This window comes from Manacus vitellinus, unplaced genomic scaffold, assembly GCF_001715985.3.
Source record: "Manacus vitellinus isolate BGI_N305 unplaced genomic scaffold, ASM171598v3 scaffold_70_pilon, whole genome shotgun sequence".
Taxonomy (NCBI): domain Eukaryota; kingdom Metazoa; phylum Chordata; class Aves; order Passeriformes; family Pipridae; genus Manacus; species Manacus vitellinus.
The window spans coordinates 1013713-1035794 of record NW_021940754.1 but is presented as its reverse complement, the minus strand read 5'-3'; the positions used below and the strand labels follow the sequence as shown (position 1 = coordinate 1035794).

General features: G+C 42.5%; 1 protein-coding gene across 1 annotated transcript in view; it reads left to right on the top strand.

The window, feature by feature from the left end:
* The window catches only part of MEIS1 (Meis homeobox 1), a 104301-nt gene that overhangs the window by 22494 nt on the left and 59725 nt on the right, over positions 1–22082 (top strand). The window contains exon 5 of the mRNA XM_018084438.2: positions 964–1075. Coding sequence (XP_017939927.1) covers positions 964–1075 — 112 coding nt within the window. The remainder of the gene's footprint in view (positions 1–963; positions 1076–22082) is intronic.

Sequence of the window (22082 nt, the reverse complement as noted above, 5' to 3'; positions counted from 1 at the left end):
GCTCATATCGGGGTATAATTTAAATGCAAGAGACTCACGTGTGTGCATTGTAAACCTGAGGGTTTCCTTTTCGACAGTGATTTCCAGTGGGCAGTATTGCTTCGTGGTAAAGAAGAAACTATTCAATTATGCACAGAAGGCCATGCAGGATGACCAGTGAGGCTCTGTGATGTTTTAAAAGCTAGTACTAAAAGCTAATTAAAATCTTCTCTGGTGATAAAGGGAGACTTGGGAGGATTGTTGCCACGATTGTTTTCCCTAAGAATTTAATTTACAGCCAATTTTTCCTATCTGAATGTTACTTTCAAATGCACCCAGTGATAAGAAGCAACATCTGTTTTCTGTTCAATAGTACAAGGAGGCTCTGCATGGGGCTGAGTGTACACAGCCTATGTGAAGCCATTGTTATTCTCATTTCTTTTTTGTCCCCATGCCTGGTCCATTTGCCATATACCATCCGGCAAACAGCTGACACATCCCGGCTATTATGGACCCAGGCCTAATTGCCAGCAAAGTCTTTAAGCTCTTCCACGTTGGCCTCGTAGGAGGAATGGGAGGCCTATATAAATGGTGCTGCTCCCGACCACCGCTCTCATTTTGCCTGTGTGGAGTTTGCAGGCTGTTGTGCCGGAGGGTTTGCGGATGCTAAAAATATAGTTGGAGCCCAGTGCCAGTGATTTGCTCTCTGGCTTTCCTCCTGCTCCCCCTGCCTGGCCAGGAATGTTTCTGTTTTCTGTGGTAATAAAGCTTGGGATTATTTAGATGGTAAACATATTCCAGAGTATATTATTTTTGCTGGGGAGCGGCAATACGGCTGCCTGGAAAGAAGGAATAATTTGGGGGATGTATTTGCCAGCCTTTTCCCACAGGTTTGGGCATGGGTACCACTCTCCTTGGAAGGGCATGAACTGGGTATTTCTTCCCCATCTGAGATTTTAATTTGTTAATTTTTTGGTCCCACAGCCCTCCTGGAACAGAGACCACGATGACACGGCATCAACGCGCTCCGGGGGAACCCCCGGACCCTCCAGCGGAGGACACACATCGCACAGCGGGGACAACAGCAGTGAGCAAGGTAGGAACACAGCCCTCACGCTTTCTTAGCTGGCAAGATGTGCTCAAGGGACTGGTTACTGTCTTTCTGATGTTGAAATGTGCTCTGGTACCAGGGGTTTTGTGCTGAGAAAGGTCTATCTTCCTTTTTTTTTTTTTTTTTTTTTAATTACTTGATACTTTTTTCTCCATCTCCTCCTAGTAAAGGGATTGGTATCTTTATTTCTTCGACCCTGCCGGCAGGCACACTTTAGAGGAACATATGTACCAAATTTGCAGTATGCTTAATAAAAATAAGAATTGAGAAGGGTTTGGGTTTTTTTCCTTCATTCAAATGGGTTAAAAGATGAAATCTTCAAAACCAAATGTAATTAAGATTGTAGAAGTGCTCGCTAATATTTCAAAGATGCCATTGAAACTTCACTGCATATAAAGAAGAGAGATTTTAGCTGGCCCATTTGACAAAATCCTGAGCAATGCTTTTATTTACTTCTTTTTACTCAATTCCAATTTAATTGAATGCAAAAACATTCTGTTTGAGTGTCAGGCCAGAGTAGCTGATTTAGCAGGGCGAGTATGAAACGAGCTTGGTGCAATGGAAGTGGGACATACTACAAATAATCAATGCTGTCTCAGAAACTCTGAAATCTAAAAAGCTGAATTTCTGGATTTTTTTTTTTCCTAAGAAGCGGTTTGAATGCTTCCTAGTTTTTCTGAACAGACCAACTGCAGCGGATTTTGTGTTAATTTAATGCAATTAAAATTTAAAAAGGATCCTTAATCTGAATATAAAAGAGAGTGCTTTATTGAAGTTGACTCTGAACTCACAATAGGTATATACTTTTAAATCTGGTTTTATGATCATGTTTCATTCAAGTGCTGTTAGACAACAAAGGAATTGTGTTTCCAAAAAAAGGTTGAGCAGTACTGATTAGCATTGCAAAGTCTGCATTTAACAAGATTAGTTTTTAAACTAAACCAGTATATTTTAATTTTTTATATGCATGGACCTAACGTACATCTCTTTATAGAATTTTAAGTATTCGAGACTCGTTATTGTTTAAAGAAAAGTTGCTGACTTCATCGCAAGTACAGCCTAGTAAAAATGGGGCCTGGAATAGTAAACTGTTGCAGAGCTGAGGCAGAAACTGGTAACCTTCTGACCTCTGACTTTTACTGGAAAATGATATGCAACATAAATTCAGGGGGCCTTTTTTCTTTCAAGTATGTATACGTATATATTCTAGTGGTGCTGTTCACAATGCTGTAGTTGAAGTGGTGTCAAGATGGTCATTATAGCCCCTTGCTTTTGGAGCAAACTTTAAATCTGTGGGGTTTTTTTAAGGGTGAAAAAGCTGCTGCAAAAAAATAGGCTTTGAACTAAAACATGGTGTTTTGAGAGGGTTTTTGTACTCGGATAGGGCTGTTCCTTTTATTAGACGGATGTGCGTGTGTTTATGTGGATATGTGCGTGGACAAAACAGCTGTGGGGAGGCTTGCCAGCTTGCTCCTAGACTGCTTTGGAAATCGAGATACTCAGTTCCTGGTGTACTTTTAAAGATTTTTCAGGCTTCATTTTCTCCTAAATATGACATTTTAGTAGTCTGGAGTGCCGATCATATCTGATGTCTTATCATCGCCATCCTGGTCAGCTCCTAGCAAGGTGCATGCTGTAAACTCAGTCAGGAAGAGTTTTGTAAAGTGAGTTTCAAGCCTGAGTGCTACTAAATATCTGCAGAAGGACTTGTCAGTGACGCTTTATCCAGTTCTGAAACTTTTACCCAAATCCCAGTGGTTTGTTGAGGCTGGAATTGCTGCCAGTGCTTGATAGATGTGTTTTGTGAAGAAGACTCATTGCATTCAAACTTCAGGGAAGAGTAAAAAAAAGAAAGAGGGGATTTGCTAACTGGAGCTCTCAGGTCAAATTTGGGAAAGGTGTTTTGGAAAGGAGACCCTGTCCAGAAGGTCTCTGTTACTAAGACTTGCCTTCAGGCCACTTGCCACCTGTGGAAATGGCATTGTTTTTGAGGAACAGGAATGTAGGAAGGGTAGCAGTGGTTTCGCTGAGCCTTGCTTTATGTCTTGTTTGTGTGAAATGCTCTGAAGGTTGAGACTATGGGGGAATCTCATCTGTTTAATGTACACCCACAGCTGCATGTACACCTTCTGGTAAAAAAACCAACCAAACAAACCAAAAAACAAAGCATGATTTTTAGCCTTTCCCTATGGGGAAGAAGTCAAACAATACGACCCTGAGGGACCAAAATGGAAGAGAAGAAAAAGATAGCAAATATCCTGCCTGTCCCCAACTGCCTTAAATTTCCAAATGCTGTGATTTGATGGCTTTTCTTCTGTGGCCTGATGTTAGGAGTGCAACACTGTGGTTAAGCTCCTGTATTTACCTCTGCTGGGTGCTCTTCTTGGCAGCAGAAGGAGCCAGCATGGCACTGCCACAGCGACCGGGTGCTGTGGAGGGGTGGCAGCGAAAGGCTGGGGACCCCAGCTTGTGCTTGAGAGCATAGGAGTTAACTCGAGATGCATGTGTTGCGTGACATATATTCAGTATATTATGGGCTTCCCTATTTTTAGGAGTTTGTAAAAGTTCCTTTTGGTTCCATCTGTCAAGAGCACGTTTGCCATTTAAAAAAAAAAAAAAAAAAAAAAAGGCAAATCTGATCACCAGAAATAAAACCATCTAAAACTGTCTGGTTTTAGGTTGTCCTCACAGCCTACTTCCCTAGTTGGGGTAGGTAAAAGCACCTTCTGAGCCAGGTTTCCAACCTGGCTGAGAGTATCACAAGGATGTACGTATGAGCTTTGCATTTTCAGGGAGGCACACAGACTGGAAAGCTTAAGCCCTTTAGCAAGACTTTTCTCCCTTAGTCCTTAACCCAGGCTATGTTAAGGTCTATTTTTGGACTTTCAGGAGATTTTTCTTCTTACCTTGCTCATCACTACAAATCCTTACAAAGTGTGTTTTTAACCTATTTATGTCATAATATGCAGCACACATTGAATGATTGCCTTTGAAAACAGGAGAGATGTTCTTTCCTGTAGACATTTTAAAGTCTTTTTTAACATGTAAATTTATTTACTTAGTAAATAGTAATGACTCCCAGCTGCTTCGATCTATTGTAGAAATCCATATTTAACTGCTAGGAAGCTGTTCTGGGGTCTCGTGCCACTGAACAGCAGGGTATGTTATTGCATAGTACGTTGACACAACCTCTTCTAAAGGCCTGGTATTGTGTCATCACAGGGGATAGTTATAGTACAGGAATGCAGAATAATATTATGAAAAAGTTTTCCCATTGCTCTGAACTTAACGGGAAGGACCTTTGAAGGTCTGTATCCAAATGGTGCAAAGAGACCTGAATTTATGCAGCGGAGAAATAACTTGCTAAATTCTATTTAAAAGAAGAGAAGCAAATTCTTATGTACAGGCAGGTGATGCAGAGCTCATGGCAGCACTATTTTATCTTATTGCATCCTCCAACTTGAAAAGATTCCTGTTTGGTGTATTGAGAAATCTATTTTGCTTGTTTTTCAAACAGTGGGGCCAGGAAAATGCTGAACAAAGCCCTGGTACAGTCACTTTTAATCTAGAGTGTAGCTCTTTATTTCCCACGTTTAGCTCTCCTGCATGGTTTAAAAGAAAAAGGAAAATAATCCATCAGTGTCACCTATCTGTGCGTATTGTTTCTTTCCCGTTTTCTTTTTTTGTCCAGGCCTCAGCCTGGGTTCAAAACATTTTTTTAACCTCCAAATAATTGTTGCTCCTTGAAGCCAGGAGTAGAAAGCCAGCGATATTTCTTTATAAAAATGTATCAATGGCTGCAACGTTGGGATTTTTTTTCCAGGCTTTTGTAGGAGTTCGAGCAACCTATAGGCAAAAAGGCAATCGGGTTTATTATTGCCGGGAATCTCCAGGCGGTTGTTTGGAGGCTGCAAAGGCAGGCGGCAGAGCCGGGAAGAGGGGGAGAGAAGGGCCACATTATGTTCCAGATGACTGAGCAAGGATTTATATACCAGCTCTCCTTTTTTTTTTTTTTTCCCTCCCTTTTTTTTTTTTTTTTAACATGGGAGAAGAAAAGTAATAAGAGCGGGGAGGCATTTGAAGCGGTCAGATGGCCGATGACTAATGGGATAGGTGGGCAGGAGCCCGCGGATTGGGTGTCTTAATGAGCACATTTCGCACCGAGTTTGGGCTGCAGTTCCCCTTCACCTTTGCCCTTTATTGACCGAACTGACACTTCATTTTTCACATACTTCCAATTATGGCTGAGCTTAAGTGTTGCCCTGCCTCCTTTCTTTCTTGCCTATGGACGGCTTGAGAGTGGCTGAGGCCACAGAAGATATTTTAATTTGAAAAACTACCATAGCAAGGCAGGTTTAGGGTGTAACCTGAAACTGCTGTCACTTGGCAGTTTCTCCGATGAAAACAAAAGTTTTAATGTTTCTTGTTTAGCGCTTCCCCTCCACCCCCCACTCCTTCTCCGTGGTGAGGTGGGCAATTGCTTTGGGAGCCAACGGGTTGGTGACGGGTGTTTTCCTTGGGGTAAATCCTTTCTGGCAGTACAGGTGTCCTGGTTGGGAGTCACCCAAGTAAAGAGGCAAACCCAAGTGAAAAGCAGTGCCGTGCTTGAACGATGGCTCCTTGTTCCCTCCCAATGTGGCGTCTTCTCAAATGGCTTCATGTGGTGTGGTGCCCTGCAATGTCCTTTGCTGGATACTCTCCTCATGGAAAAGCAAAGCATCATTGTGCTTGCACTTCTCAAGCCTTAGACCAGTGTGGGTTTGTTGTTTTGGTAATATTTAATGCATGAATGCGGATTTGAGTGTGGCCTGGCTGTGAAGCTTTGAGAAATGGCTGAAAATGATGCTGGGAGAGGCAGGTGGGACAAGGAGATGGACGAATCTGCAGTCACCCCTTTGCTGTACAGGGAGAACCCTGATATATCTCCCACTGCTCAAGCCTGTGTGCATTTCCACGTTGGCTTTTACATGCAGAATCCTTCCAGGGCGGAAATGTCTGTTTGCTTTTGCAGGGCTTAGGGGGTTTCGGAGCATGCGGTTTTCCTACCAAATGTGAATTCTGTCGGAAATAGTTGGAATAAGTTGCGCTCACATGGGGTGGGTGGGTTTAAGAACAAAATAGCTGCTGTTAGACCTTCACTTCCCAGCAGCACCACTGGATTTTGCAGCGTGGTTTTCACTACCGGCTCTGTCACTTGAAGTTTGGGTGAGTAATGAGTGGACATGTCACCTGAGTGCCGGTGGTGATTGCTTTACATTTAAATACATGGAGACTATATCGACAATTATTTACATCCAAACAGTGGCCCCTAAACCACAGAAGTATTTATCTCAAAAAAAAAAAAAAAGTATGAAGTATTACCTATTTTATTATGTAGCCCTCTGGCATAGTAATGGCATGGCATATTTTTACTATAATATGGTAATAAAAGAATATGTAAAAGGCAGACAAAGGTTCTGTCTTTTCACTAAGGTGACCCCTGTTACCAAGTAACTGCTTTACTTATGAGCTTATTAAAAACTCAAAAAAAAATGAGCTTTTCATACTTCACAGGCATTGATGTGAAAATGAGCTGTCCTGCGAGTAGTTTTCTTGATCATTTTTAGAACAATTGATTAGCCAAAGAGCCGCTGTCATTAGTTGACATTGACTGATAGCAATTTGTCACAAGCTCCGAAGGTCAGCCAGGCAGTGGAAGCTTCGGCTTGTCTTTGATTGACCTTTTCTGATGCCATTATCATGCGATCGGTTAGACTGGATGTGACCCTCGATTAGAAAAGACAGGGCATTAGTCAACAGGGGCTGCTCCCTGTGTTTTTTCTGGTGCTTTATGTATTGTGAATCCCGAATTAAGCGTAATAGGCTTGTTTGAAAACGGAGCAGTATCAGTTTTCTGGCTGAGGCTCTGCCATCCCCTTTTCTTTTCTTGCTTTTCCATCAAACGGGCAGTGCTCAGTTTGCTTTAAATCAACGTGAGCACCTGCACCCTCTTCCTCTGACGTGAGATACGAGTTTTAAACCAGGCCCATATTTATCTGAAACTCTTCGTGTAGGTGTGTATTCTTCAGCAGCACCAGCATTAATTATTTTTATCTCCCCAGAATCATGTTTTATTTTTTAACAGTGATTGAGTAGTTGAGGATTATGCTCATAACAACATGATGTCAATTTATCATTCTGCTCTAAAGCCGGGGGGCGTGAAACTGGTTTTTTCCTCCTTCTGGTTTAGGTTTTTTGTTGTTGGGGGTTTTTTTGGTGTTTTTTTTTTGGGGTCTCATCAGCCTGATTCAGCTGTTAAAGTTAGATTTCGGCAGCATTCAGCCTCTGTGGCTCAACTAGGCAGGGTTACACTTCCACTATGGTAAAAGGGAGTGACTCTTCTCTTGGAAGTGGGTGTCTGTCATGATTTGAGCATTAATCTGTTCCCAGTGTCAGTATTTATTTCAATTGCTTGCATTAGCTTAAATGTCTGTTATTAACAGGCGTTCTTCTTTTTGTTTTGGCGAAGATAGCTTAAAATACTTATAAATGTTGCTTGTTTTGCCTAAATTGTGGGTAACATCATCGTAAATGAATTTTTTTCCTTGTAAAAAAACCTTCCTTCCTCCCATTTGCCTTTCAGGGGAAACCTGAATTTCTCTGTCTAAGCACCAACTTGTTTTTCAGGTCAGCCCCCAGAGATAATAAGCAGTTCAAAACCAGCACAACCGTTTCAGCACGGTTTAATGCGACTTCCAGTCTTTGCTTAGGAAAAGCTTCCAGCTGGGAAGGGAGCAGAGAGGCGATCACGTCAGGAGGCAGATCCTGCAGGCTGAAGCTATTGCCATCGCTGGCAGAGCAGAAGGAGGGAAAAAGAGTTTGGAAACTGTTTACCTTTAAAGTGGCTATGGAAATACAAATATTCCTGACTTCTCAGCCTATCTGTAATCAAGCAGCAAAAGCCATGTGCTGGAGTCCTTTCCCCCCTCCTTTTTTTTCCTATTTTCTTGGCAAGTTTTTCTAAACTTAGAAATGTCTAGCCCAGTAAACATCTGTGTGGCTGCGCAAGTTGACGTATACATAGATGTGTATTTAAGAACATGGTCCTGACCCTGGAATGAGCATCCCATCAGTGATGCAGGGCTTTTGCAGCCCCAAAAGGGTGTCTGCACAAAACCAGGTGTCTTACTGAGGGCAGGATCTTGGATATGCTGAGCAGGGAACAGTGGTGGAAAATATCACATTGCTAAATCGCATCTTGGGCTGTTACCTAAAAGCTCCTGTGTAGGACTGAAGAGCATCTTTCTTTCCTCCTTGGATTGGGTAGAGAGAAGTTTGGTTGTAAGAAGTTGTAGAAATTGAAGTTTTTAGTGTCCAAGACACCCCGTTTTAGCAATACCTAAGTCGTGTGTTTTCAGGCTTGCTGATATTATTTAATTTAGAAACAGAGTTGCTTTATTCTGATGTGGCTTTTTGTGTCCTATACATCCTGGGTGTTTTTCACTTATGTTGTGGTGGCTTGGAGCCAGTGAGCTTCCCATATGGCCCATATTAGAGGCCATCTTAATATTTCCATCCTAAGGGCACCAATTCTATCCCCATTTACCTCCCAGGTCCTAGTGGTTTCAGCTAAGTCTTTTGCTATCTACTGCAGGCAGAGTGAGACTTTAAGGTGTGTGTCATTGACTTCTTTAAACTGGAAGTTAAAAAACCAAAAGTTGTAATCTTCAGGTGTTTCTTTTGAGAAACATTTTTTATCACAAGGAGCATAAACCCATAAAACATGCCCTGTTTCTGGATTAGTGATGCAATAGGATGCGCCATTGGGCTGCTTGGCACAAACCATTTTCCTGTCTTTCTCGTGAAATGCTGTGAGGGGAAAACAAAAGGATGACTAAGGTTGGAAGAGAAGTCCTTAAAATTAGTTGTGTATGGAGAAAGTGGGTGCTTGTCCCATAATGCAAGAAGTAAGGGTGGGCGTTCATGGCACATGAGCTTTTCGGAGTGTTAGTAGGTTTAAAACATACAAAAATGTTTTATGTGTTGGGTTAAACTTATTGCTACAGTGTGCTGAGGAGGCCAACAGCAGACAAAAAGAGATTGGACCAATTCATGGAAAAATCGGTCCTTCTGTGGCTATTAAAAACCCTGGTCCAGATGCAAGCACTGGCTCAGGAAGCTGCCCAAGTGCTGATTGTCAGAGCTGCGGCACAGCCCCATCCGTGTACCCCTTCTTTCTAGAGGGTTTTCCTAAACACCCATTATTGTTCACGGGAGACACCGACACAAGATCGAGTTACTTGGACACATCTCCTCTAGTTTCCATGTTAAAATAATTTTTTTATAATTCAATTCAGGAACTAAGATGCTGGATTTTTTTTATTTATCCTTTTTTGATGGCTATTTTTAATGCCAGCATGCTTTTGTTGGGAAGAAAGTAGACATAAGCTTGTATTTTCTTGCCCTTATTACCCCAGTGGTGGGAATGGTTTGACGCTATTCATTCAAATTTGACAGGTGATTGCTTCTGTAAATGAATGCACTCAAATCATAATTGTTGCAACAGAATTGTTTGATTACCTGGCAGTAGCCTCTTTCTCTCTGATAGCTTTTGGATCACCTGTTTGCTGAGAGCATTTGACAGTCCTCATGTTTATTACCCAATTGAATGTCAGTAGCAATTGCACTAAAGATAAACGAAAATGCAAGTACTTGTTGACCTTGACTTTTTTCCACAAGATATTGGACTTGATGGCTCTATTGCTGTTGAACTGATAAGAGTTATAAACAGTAGTTGAAGGAAAATGTTTTATTCCCAGAGGAAAATACCACACTGCTGTGGGAAATGGCATCTGACTAGCACTCTTTGCCAAATTTGCTTGGTTCACCTTCATTTAGGCTGTGGGAAAATAAAATACAAATTTCCCCTTTTATGACTTTAATATCTCTGCAAACGTGCATTCCTGTGCTCTTTGTAAAGTTTTGTTGGCAGACTGTGCCAATAACATACAGCGAGCACGAGACCTCGCCGTGTTTTATGATGTGCTATAATGAGGATTCTCAATTCTTCCTCATTTTCGGGCTGATTTGATAATTACAGGGAGGGAGCAGAGCTTTCTTCTCCTATTCCATCGGAAGCTTAATATGTCTATAACCAGAGAAGACTGGGAAACGTGTGGCTGTGGGTGCACATTGCCGGAGTGGGGCTGTGCCGGTGGGAATAGAGCCTGAGGATGAAGGCAAAGTGATTGCAGGAATAGGGGAATGATGCTTTCATAGGCTATGTTTGCACTCACTTTTTAAAGCAAGGTCCCACATGGGTTCCTTTGCAGGTTTTTGGGAGGAGGGGGCAAATTTGGTGTCACCCCTCCCAGCTGCATTTGGGGAATGGAAGAAATGAGTGCCTGCACCAGCAAATCTTCCTGCTATAACCTCCCCCCCCATATATATATTTATTTATTTCTAATCCTGCTCCAATATGAAACCTGAAAGGAAGACTTTAGTGGAAACAGGAGCAGGCAATAGGCTTTGAGATCTTCCAGGATGAAAGTCATTGTATAAACATAATACATAAAAAGCACAAAAGACAGTGGAATTATATTCTTTAAAATATAAGTCCTTCCTCTCTTGGCAACTGCTCTGATAAACTCTGTACAGTATTGTAGGAGCTTGTTAAAGCACCAAAATGCAGGATTAAGCAGTGCTGTAGCAGTTAGCAGAGTCAGACTAGTAATCTTATTGCATTGTATTTTTTTAGGTAAGATTAAGCCGGCATTACATTATATGTTTGTGGGCGAGGGGCCATTCTTCAAGGGATTAATTAATAGGATCAACGCTGTAAGATGCTGACATAATTTTTTTCTAAGCACATGGATGCACACAGGCTTTTTTATGCTTCTTCTTTCCTTTTTTTTTTTTTTTTAAATTTAATTTTAAATTCATGAATGAGGTGGGGACTTTCTCTGAGCAATCAGAGCAGCCCCTGCAGCAGTGGCAGAATCAGAGCAACTTATCACCGTATAATTCACCGGGGACCGCTTCTCACTGGCCTGGTGACCCACTAGTTGGTGCCATGTGAAATACCAGAGGGAGAGGCCTGATATCCCTTCTGCCTGAGCTGATGTGGGATTCTAGGGCTGTGACTAAGCAAATGTTTGACATTGCTCTGGCAGGTCTTTGAAGGAGGGTGCTCTTGGTTCCGGCACTGTTCCGGCTTGGCTCTTTCGCCGTGTTACCTCCTCCGTGTAGCCTTTGGTTTGACACGCTTGAACCTTTGCTGGTTGGGTCTGGAAGGTGGGAAAAGATGTGGAAGAGTGTGGATGGGCCAGTGATGTGCAGTGGGAGCAGTGTCACATCAGGGCAGGCACTAACACCCCAGGGCCCTCTGCCACCCTGTCTCCCTCTGCAGCTTGGGAACTTCCTCATTGCTGGGCGGTACCTCTGGCATCTAATGGCCATGGATTATACATATAATTTATTTATATATTATAAATATTACTCCATTGTAAGTATTTGTTAATATATTTTATTTTCTTCCTCTTGAGTGTTTAAAATCAAGCACAGAGTTTGCAGTCAGTTTTTTGTGGTTGCCCTTTGCAGAAGTGTAATGTGGAAGTGTGGGAAAGAAGAAAGAGCATAGAAGCAAATAATGCAGGCAGAATAGACTTTTTAAATACTTGTCCCTTGGCCCTTGTTTTCCTGTGACTGGTTCTGTTCCTCAGGAGAGACAGCCCTTGCAACCTGGATGCTGTGTATTGTCTCAAGGCTGTGAGCTCATCTTTTGCAGAAGGGCAGGAGAAGACCTGCTAGGAGACACCACTTACGTCCTTGGAAAAGAGCTAATGGTGGTGGAAGTAACCTAACTGATTCTTAAAATCTTCCCCCAGTGCTCTGAATAGCAGTGTCACATGGATGCATGCTAAATATATTCTGGAGTCTGTAGCGTCCCAGTGGACCCCGAAGAAGGCATATCTTAGCTCTCTCTGGTTGGCGAGTGAAGGTCATGGAAGCAAGGCTTGTAGGATGGAGAATCTTTTGTTGGTCTTATTGCTGTGCCAAGAGGATCTTCTCCCTTTCTCACTTCCTGGCACAGCACTGAGGGAGAAACCCCACTGTGGATCTCCTGCTTGGGCCCCTGGATTATAGCACATGTGCTTCTGCATCAACTGCCTTCCTAAAGCAGGGGAAAGAGGGAGTGGGGTCAGCATTAACTGAACAGCTCAAAACAAAGTGTCATCATTTAAAATGGAGTTAAAGTTTCAGGGCGCTGTAACATCAGCGTAGCAGCCTCTTGCTAAAGAGCAGGGGATAAGATGCAGGCAAATTGCAGCAGGGGGGAAAGGAGACAACAAAGTGGAATTGAAATGTGTTCATGCTGTACTCCTCCTCCCTTTCCCATGTAGTAAAGCATCTATTTATCCTCTCCTGTCCCCTCATCCTGCCTGTGGCAGTGAGGATGCCCCAGGAGAGGCTTTTGCGCAGGATTCTGCCTGTTTTATTTTTCTGATACCTGTCTGGACTAACCCACAAAAATTCTGCATGAGGTCAGCTGTGTAAAAGCAAAAATAGTGGTGATGTTAATTCAATATAACTATTGGACAGACTTGGTGTAGTTTTGTGTTGTTATAGTTCTGTGACGGGCTGTAGGAAAGCTGAGGGCTGTTCTGTCAGTTGGTGAGCAGGCTGAGCCACCAAATCTTTGAATGTCAGTGTATAAATATTTATAGTTTGTGTGTGTATTTGTTCCTATACGTGCTTGGATGTGAGTGCTTCCCACTATTACACATTTTTATTCTGTGAACCTGGCAAGAAAGGTGGTAAAGCAACCACCCATATGAAGCATAGGGCTTTTTTAGAACCTTTCAAATTTCCTTTACAAGGAGCATTGTGCTAAGTTCCTTGGTGTTGCAGCTACAAGAAACAAATTAGGAAGCGGTGCTAATGTTAGTGTCTCACCACATATTTAATCCAGCTAAAAAACCCCTGAGGTGGCCATGATTTACCAAGCTGAACAGCAGACTGGCAAGCAGAGAGGGCTGGCAGAGCCACCTCATCAGGAAACGTAGAATTGGTGACTTGCTTTAATTTAATCCAAATAATGTTGGTGACTTGGTTGAATTTAATCCTAATAAAGTAACCAGCTAACAGTCTGCAGGAGGAACATGTTTGTCTGAAAAGCAGAGTATGCATATTATGCAATGTTACAGCCTGGCTTTCCATACCTAATGTTTTAATATAAACTAGAATTGCTTTGTACAGAGGAATTGAAATTCCATGTGTTACCAATATACAAATTTTATTTACAGTTGCAGTTGGTGTAGGTGAAATGACAGTATTAAACTTAAAAATGCCTCTCAAGTTGATAAATGCCAACTTGATACTAAACACATTAATACTCTGTTAAAATTAGCAGTCAATTTACTTGAATATTGGAGGTTAGCCAGGGATGGATCTGAAGTTGTATTAGGTATATCGTACTGGTCTGAATACATCATATGCTGTTGCAAAAGCATTGTGCTAATTTTAGCTTACAAAGAGGATGAAGATAAACTGCCTGCTGCTAGTTTGCCATATGCTATCCTGGTGATAATATTCAAGTCGAAAATATTCTGCAGAGAGTCTTATTGTTTCACTGAAAGAAAAGTGGAAAAGAGTTAAGCAAATTTCTACTCCGTAAATATATACAGAATAATGAAATAAAGCAAATCTCAAATGCTGGTAGATGAGATCTGTGAAATTTGTTTTGGTTTTATTGGCTTTCATGGGAGTCAACAATTTGTTTTAGTATATATTTGATCCAATTTTATCCATTTCTCGCATGTAAATCTTAAAATCAATCTAAATAAAAATTGATCTTTGTTCTGGTAGGCAAAAATATAGTCTGAGTTGCTCCTAACTAGTTAAGCCTCCCATCCTTCAAGTTTAGTACAGGAATAAAGTCTCTGCTGAGCTGATTTTTTCAGGAGCTTCTCCTTTTGCTTTGTTTATTTAAAAACTCAAAACATATTCCACTTTCCATATGGGGAGGATTTTGCTTCTGTAACTTCACTGAGGAGCATTTGCCTTCTCCATCTGGCCCCGTAGCCAGGAGAGGGGTGCATGGGGAGGGGGTGCCCTGGACCCCCCGGGGTTAGTAGGGCTTGGGGGAAGCTTTGCATTAGCAAGTGGTGAAAAGCTTGACCTTCGAGTGACCTGGGTCAAGCAAACCCCCCACTGAAGTGTCCCATTTGGACATGGATACCTGTGGGGTGAGGGAGGAGATAAAGGACAGGGGGAGGAAGATAAAGTAATCCCATTGACCTGGGAACTTCTCAGATATTACAAGCAAGGGAACGTCAGGAATAATAAAAGAGCGGCAATATTTGCCTGCCCCCCGTATCTGTGTAATGTCATTCCAAAGGGCTGAAGTAGATAATAGCAAATGTGCTTTCAAATATCAGATCAATCTCTTGAAGTGATGGGGAAGACTGGATGCTCTGATCTGATGGGTGCTGGAGAGTGTAATACAATCCTCATTGCAGCAGAGAGAATTGTATAAATGGACAAAGATCTGCTGATTACATCTTTTGCTAAAGTGTTAAGTAAAAGATCTGGCTATAAGAGATGGCGAGTCTACTATTGTCTGGTCTTCTGACTTGTTTTTATAGGGGTTTTCACAGGAACAAATACCAATGACCAAAATAAAAGCAAGCGGTGTGGCCGGTCCATATCATGGTAGGACACATGCTCTTGAGTCAGTGTGGGCAGGAAGCTTGGCAGGTCTGTCCCCCACCATTGCCATTGCATCTTTATCTCTCTGCTTCATTGTTTGCCACTGAGTGCTTGAAATTCCAGTTTCCAAGTAAAAGCTTCCTGTTTCTTGCATTTACATTCAGTTTGGTAAGACATAAATTTAGCTATCTATCAAGGAAGGCTTTTCTTTTTTTCTTTTTTTTTTTCTTCTTTTCCTCAAGTAAGGCAAAATAGGAAGAAGAAATTAATTATGATTTGGTGATAAGAAGTAGAATTTTGCATTTTCCCAGATTCTCAGTGGCAGGAAGCGTGAGGTTGTATCCTTGTGATAAGGTGATGGATGGGAGCTAAATTCAGCCTTTCCATTCTGAGTAATTTTAGAAAGAGTCCTGAAGTCCAGATCTTGTTTAGAAACAGAGATGGGCATATTCAGCCTTCATAAGCCATAGTTTCCTTGCAGTAGCCTCACTGCTTGTAAGTTTTTACTGTTCTGTGCAGTATTCAAAGCTAATAGTGTTCATATTCTTGTAGTCTTCTCAATCCTGAATTTCCCTCCAGAGAGTTTCTTTTTCTCTCCATTGACTGTGAAGGGACTTGGGGAGGACTAATGGCCTCGCTCAGACGCTTAGCTGGGCAGTCTGACTTAAATGCTTGGAGTAGGGATGAATCTGTTCTAAAACTTGCCATTCCTTTAGAAAGGAAATGTTTGCTCTGCGTTGAGAAGCAGAATAAAGTGGTTTGTACTGGTGAAGATAAAAGGAGTGGGCCTGGGCATTGTATGTGTAGGTGAGGCTGTGTCCTCTGCAGCTCCTGAGCGTCTCATGACACTTGTTGTATTTGCAGACCCATATGGGTAATAAGTGTTCAAAAATATTGGCATTTATAGAGAAAGACATATGCATATGATATTTTAAAAAATATTATTCAGGGCAGGCACTGTCTGTATTCCCTTGCATAGCTGCCAAGAAGCCAGGTTTCCAGCGTTCCCTACCATCAGGATGTTGTTTGCTTCAGTAGTGCTTACGAGGTTTTGGTCGAGGGTTTTCACATGACATCTGATGGATGGAGCTTGTGAAACTTGGTAGCACTGCTTTGCTCAACTTCCAACTAAACAGCTTTGAGGTCTTCCATGAGATGAAAAGCTCCATGAGAGAAGCCTTGAAACAAAACCTGTTGCTGAGTTGAGGTGGTAGGAATGGCCATACTTAGTTTTGTTGAACTGTTTGGGCATGAGGTCTTTTGGCAGCTGGCACTGCAGCACTCGGGACTTCTCTCCACCCACCGTCCTTATCTTCTTCTAAGTATAAAACCAGAGTTAAACCTATTTCTACTCCAAACTAACAAGATGTGCATTGGCTCATTGAAGTGTACTAATGCGCATTCAAAAAGGTTCATTTGTCCACTTCATTTTTTTTCATCATATTTGTAGGAATCCTCACTAGCAGATGAGGTAGAGGGGTGACTGGTTAATAATTTTTATGCAGAATATTGAACTCTTATTTCCATTTTGAAGTCCACTTTGGATGCTGTCCTGAAAAGTATCTCTGGATTGTGTGCTGTGACCCCCTTGTGCCCCAGAAACTTGAAATTCAGGGCTTGCTTCCTTGGTAGGCTGTGAGTACAAAGCCTAGGGATGGTGCTGGAGGTTTGCAGGCACCTAGGGAGGGCGGGTTACTGGCAGCAGCAGTGTGGGCTTTCATTCAGCACCTTGTCAGCGTGCCTTATCTAGGATCTTGAGGGATGGCTCTCCAGGGTAAACCCAGGGAAGGGAGCTGAGTGAGGTGTTTCCAGGGATGTTCCGGCGGAGGCTTTCTCATGAGCTGTTCTGCTTGCCCTGCAGGAGTCGTAGCCAGCACAGATCCCTTCAGTGCCTTGGAAAGTTGGGCTTTCCAGCATGTTTGTTGAGTGCTTTGAGACTTTGACCTCCTTATTTACAACTCGTGTCATCTTTCAGTGGACGTGTACAGCACCTGCTGTCTTCAGCCTCTTCTTCCATGCTCTTGCATGAGGTTCATGTGCAACCTTAAATATGCAGGAAGTCTTCTGTGCTGGTGAAGGGTTAGCATGAGGGATAGCTTCCACATGGTCCTACAGGCAGTTGCCCTCTCCAAGTCAATATTCCCTTGTTCAGGTCACTGCTGAGATCATATTAATTGCAAATATGGTGCTTATGTCAAAGTCTTTTCCATAAAAACTGTTAGGTATAGATAAGAATGCTTTTTAACTGAACTTTGAGATTCACCCCATGATTATAGATGAAAATCTCTGTCTTCCCTTCTCATCTGCCTCAGCCACAAATTGCAGGTGCAGCTGGTCAGGCAGTTAAAATGACAAAACTCAGGGTTGCTTTGCATAGAAACCAGCAGCACGATTAGCAATGGTTCAGAGGCTGGCATTGGTGACTGTTCAGAAAATTGGCAGGTATTTGTGAAAGCCTTTTCCAGTCTCAAGAGAATCACCTCTTTTGGCATCAGTGAATGTTGCTTCAGAATTGTGACGGGAAAGAGTGCAGGTCTGTGACTAGAGACTTGCTTTTCTGCCTCAATATGGAGATGCTTGCCTGCAGATTCTAAGAGATCAACTGTGCAGCAAAAGTTGTGTATGGAGGAAGCAAGGAGTTCACAAACAGTTGGAAAATTGTGTTTGCTCAACATGAAATGAGTTTATTAGAAGAGACTCGTTCAGAGTGGAAACGGGAACTAGTATTTACGAGGATTTATTTGATTGTCTCAGGATAATTTGAATACAGGTTTGCAAGTATTTTCTTTCTTTTTTTATGCACATCTGAGCGTGTCTCTAATATATGTATTACAAAACTGTCCTGACCTTCATCAAAATAGTCTGCTAACATTTTGCCTGACTTTATCAAGTTGCAGCATGAAAGAACCGCTCTGATTCATATTTTTAAGGGATGTTTTTGTGACCTCAAAAATTGATACTTCCTTAGCCAGTGCCAGAAAGCCCTTTCTGTGGTTTTAGTCCCCATTTCTTCAGCAATTAAGACTCAGGTGGCATCAGAATAACAACTGATTTTAAGAGCCACTTTAGCCACCTCCGTCATGGGGAGGAAGCCTGCAGAGCTTCTGCAGAGCCTCAGAGCTCTGTGGTGTGACCTCAAGTGACCAGATGCAAAAACCAGAGCAACTCTTGAACGGAAAGGTCTGCATCATCCAAACTGTGCTGACTGTTGTCCAAGAACACACTGTTTACCTGTTCCTTCCAAACTGGTCAATTTTCCGCAAGGCCGAGATGTGGATTTTGGGGTTTTTTTTTTGCTTATCTCAGTGCAACTTGGCTGATTTTTGTGGAGCTGCTCTTCACTTGCTTGTAGATATATGTTGAGGATTGTGGTTTCTGTTTTGGTGATTGAAGCTGAACATTCCCACTGTCGACCTGTATATACCTCCTCCTTTGTGTCTGAAGGCATTTGCATATTCATCTGCAGATGTGCAGGCTGACCACTTCAATCATAAGCAACAAATATGACCAATTAACTCCAAAATGCATCTTGCTGAAGGTAATGTCTGAAAACACATTGCCATGAGCATGAAGCAACCAAGCTTCTGTCTGGCCTTCAAGATGTGTACCCAGACCTTAATGAAGGGTGGGGTTTTCCTTATCCCAATAAATAGATTTTGTTTGGGAAGGTGAGAGGCAGAAATAGAGAATGTAATTGCCCAGTCTGAAATAAAAGGCTATTTATGCCTAATACATTGGCAGAATTATTCCAGAGTAATTCAACCATGAGAAAATATGATCCTTGTGTCACTGCCAAGGTCAGAGAGACCTATGGTGATCTGCAGAGTAAGTTCAGGTCACCCAAGTTAAATCTGCCCAGGGGCTGACTTAGCTCATGCACCACATTTTTTCCAAGATTAATAAGAGCAAACATTTTCTATAGATGAAGGCAGGGCTAAGACTGTGGTCAACTCTCTCCTTTGAGCCAAGGTCTCCTGCTTTTCCGTTCTCCTTTCCAGGTTGCTCTTTCACTTCCCTTCCATTCTTCTCTTTCCCCGGCATTTACAGGATGCTTAGAAAAGTCTGTCTTTTCCTTTATGTGGCAACCAATGCCTGTACAGCCTTCCCTGATATTTCCAGGCACAGGAAGGGCACGGGGACATTGCTGGTGTTTGACCTGCTGCAGCATTGTCTGTGTGTGTGGTGCGTCTTTGAACACCAGTTAAGAATCACATCTTGAAAGCTGAGGTGAAAAAGATGGGGTACCCAGCAGAAATATATTCCTTGTTAACCTCAAATGAAAGGGTGCCATCTGAACAACAGGATATTTGGCAGTTTTGAAGGTGAAGCTGGTGATTTGGTAGGCACTTGGAGGCTGCCTCAGGAGGAGACACTGAGTGGTGAGCTGGCCAGGGTAGAGTCCTCTTCCATTAGCAGTGAGTGGAAAGGGTGAGACAAGGTCCTCAGCCCATTCAACAAGGATGAGGTTGTTTTGTCAGAAAAGCAAGGTTATTCTTCCACATAGTCTATACCTGCCACGGGGAAGCTGATGTCTGTGGTTTCAGTCTGCCAGAACCTGAGGTTTTCTTTAGCTTCCTTGGTTACTCATTCATGTCATTTAAAGAACATCAAATTACTGAAAGCAGTCAGTTTTTGCTTTCTACACATTTCTACTGCTGTTGCTCTTAGAGATAATGGCAAATGCTGTGAATTGAAAAAGAAACAACAGAAATAATTTTGGCTTGATTTTTGAAGGATGTATGCATTTTGTTTTTTTCTTAAGACACTGGATGGCTTTTTGCTGTGACCCAACTGTGCTTTGAGGTTTCTGTGAGATTTTGGTTAAACACTCATATTGTGAAGGAATGGAGTTAAAGAGAGATGAGCTGGAAATGGCTGAGTTAACTCCTTCCAATCCTTCATCCCTCTTGCAGTTGGAACTTTGGTGACACTAGATGAAGTGAGATAAATAATAATCAAATTTTGAAGTTTGTCCCTTTCCTCCCATCATTTTGCCTATTTGAAGTAATTCTAGGTAGGCGATATCTAGGAATATGTAGCGATGGAAGATTAAAGAGGTAAAAATAAGGCACACATGCACCTGTGGGTGATATTCAGGGGAAGTTTTAAGTGTCCAGCATTGATCTGACTTTTCTTTCACCTCCATTGCCTGTTTTGGATTCTGACATCTGTTTGTTCCTGGATGATTTGCATTTCGATTTGTTTGTTTTAATTTGGAAAAAACCCCACACCCTAAACTGTAACTGCACTGTTAATCAAACATCAAAACACCAGAAGCTGTGATAGAAAGTTGTAGGAAACCAAAACATAGCAGTGGCATGAATACATTAAGCTGGAGCTGAAGGGGATGTGCTAACTGAGTAGGACGGAAGTGTCTGGAAGGACTGTCACTGCCTGCGTGCCCTTAGTCAGGGATCTCATCTTTGGTGCTGAGCCTGGTGGCCAGTGCTGGACCACAAGGAGGAGGGTCAAGGCCCCCTCCCCATTGCTGTTATTTCTCCAAAGGGCTCTTCAATCTCTGTTAGAGTTTTCAGGCTCTGCTGTAGGCACTGGGTTCCCACCAGGTGTGCAGGGATTGTACCCCAACCTGCCCCTCAGTGCCACCCCACCTCCCCATACCCAAAGGATATCAGCAGAAGTGAGAAAGCTGGTTCCTCTTTTGGAGGGAGAGTATTTGTAGCAGAAGAAGAGTTAGTGGCCTTGTCACCACCACAGTGGTCATGGCCTGATCCCACTCAGCCTGTAAAGCCAGGGAATCTGGGCAGAGCAGAGGGCAGCAGGAGCTGTGTGGGCGGAAGGAGGAGCTGTGTGAGTGGCAGCAGCGTGCCTGCTTGTTTTTTCCTATTGTGGTCTTTCTTAAGTGCCACCTCATCAGACCAGATTTGCCTTTTGTGTTGGGAGAGGGACAGTCAACTGGAAGAAAATTTTGTGTGAGCTTGGCTCTGTCAAATTTACTCCTTTTGGCTTCTGGTCCTCCTTCCTAAGGAGAAACCTCCCACTACTGTTACAAACAGTCCAGAGTGACTGGCTTTTGCTGGAGGAACAAGAGCAGTGGATTTAGGGTGCTGGGCAGGAAGGAACTGTGGGGAGAGCACAAGAAAAACATTAATTTTTTTCTATGCCCTTCCCTTGAAAGGTCTGACAGGGGGATGCATATGTTGTAATTCAGGGGTTTTTTCCTGAGTTGATTACATGCATGGTAACATAAGGGTTTGTCTTTGGATGGGGGGAAGCAGGCTGCTTCTGAGCAACCCAGACAGCACCAGGGCAGGATGAGGGGCAGAAATTCATGGGGCAGTCCAAATGCCATCCATTCAGTTTGTGACTGCAAATGTTTCTCATATTTGCTTAGTTAAGAGAAGCATAAGTGTTTTGGGTCCAACTCTTGCTGTGTTCATATGTATAAGATGATGGGTGGTGTTCAGCAATGGCGGTGGAGATGTTGTTACTGTCAAAAGGGGAAAGGTAGATGAGATGGGGGCATTTTATTCTTATCCCTTTTAGTTCTGCCTTTTGCAGTTGCAAAGTGACAGGTGTATGTGGGGAAATAGAATATGTGATGCAGCCGTAGTGAAGTTCAATGTTAGTTTTCTTTCAATTCTGTCTTGGTTTTTATTGTCAGATGTAACTGATGGACTGGGGACAGGGAAAATAAAAATTTCTTGTGTTTGATGCTACTTTAAAATGGGTGAATGGGTTTGCATAGCCACAAGAACTTTTCCACTTGACACAAACCACATGGCTAGTTCCAATTGGAAATCTCTCATGTGGGTTTGGTAGGTCATGAATCCTGACTTGCTTGAGCTGCAGCTAGACTAAGTCTCTCCCATTCATTATGGTTATATGACTCCTGTGACACTGGGGATCCAGCTGTGCAAAAGAGGATTTGGGGCAAGCAATGTCTGAACTATAATTCCTGCAGTGCACACTGGAGCTTGGGCCAGCACTGACTGCTCTTGAATTGCCCCCCTCCCCAAAAAATGCTTTAGTTAAGTTCAACAATCCCAAGTATTTTGGTTTGTCTTGCCCAACAATTATGTTTTTTTAAAACTTTTTTCAATAGAAGAAACCTAATTTTGAATGGTTTGGACAGTGTCAAGGATCTGGCACATGTTTTCTGTGGTAAAACTTGAAATCTGCGTCATCTTCTCCTCTGGAGCAGGCGTGTAGGTGGGGCCCAGGGCAATTTAGCTGTGTTTAGGGAAGGAAGCCTTCTTAAATGCTGCACATAATAAACTGTTTCTACAGATAATGCGTCCCTTAGTTTATACGTAATATGCCTCTGATCTTTGCTTTGAGCCTC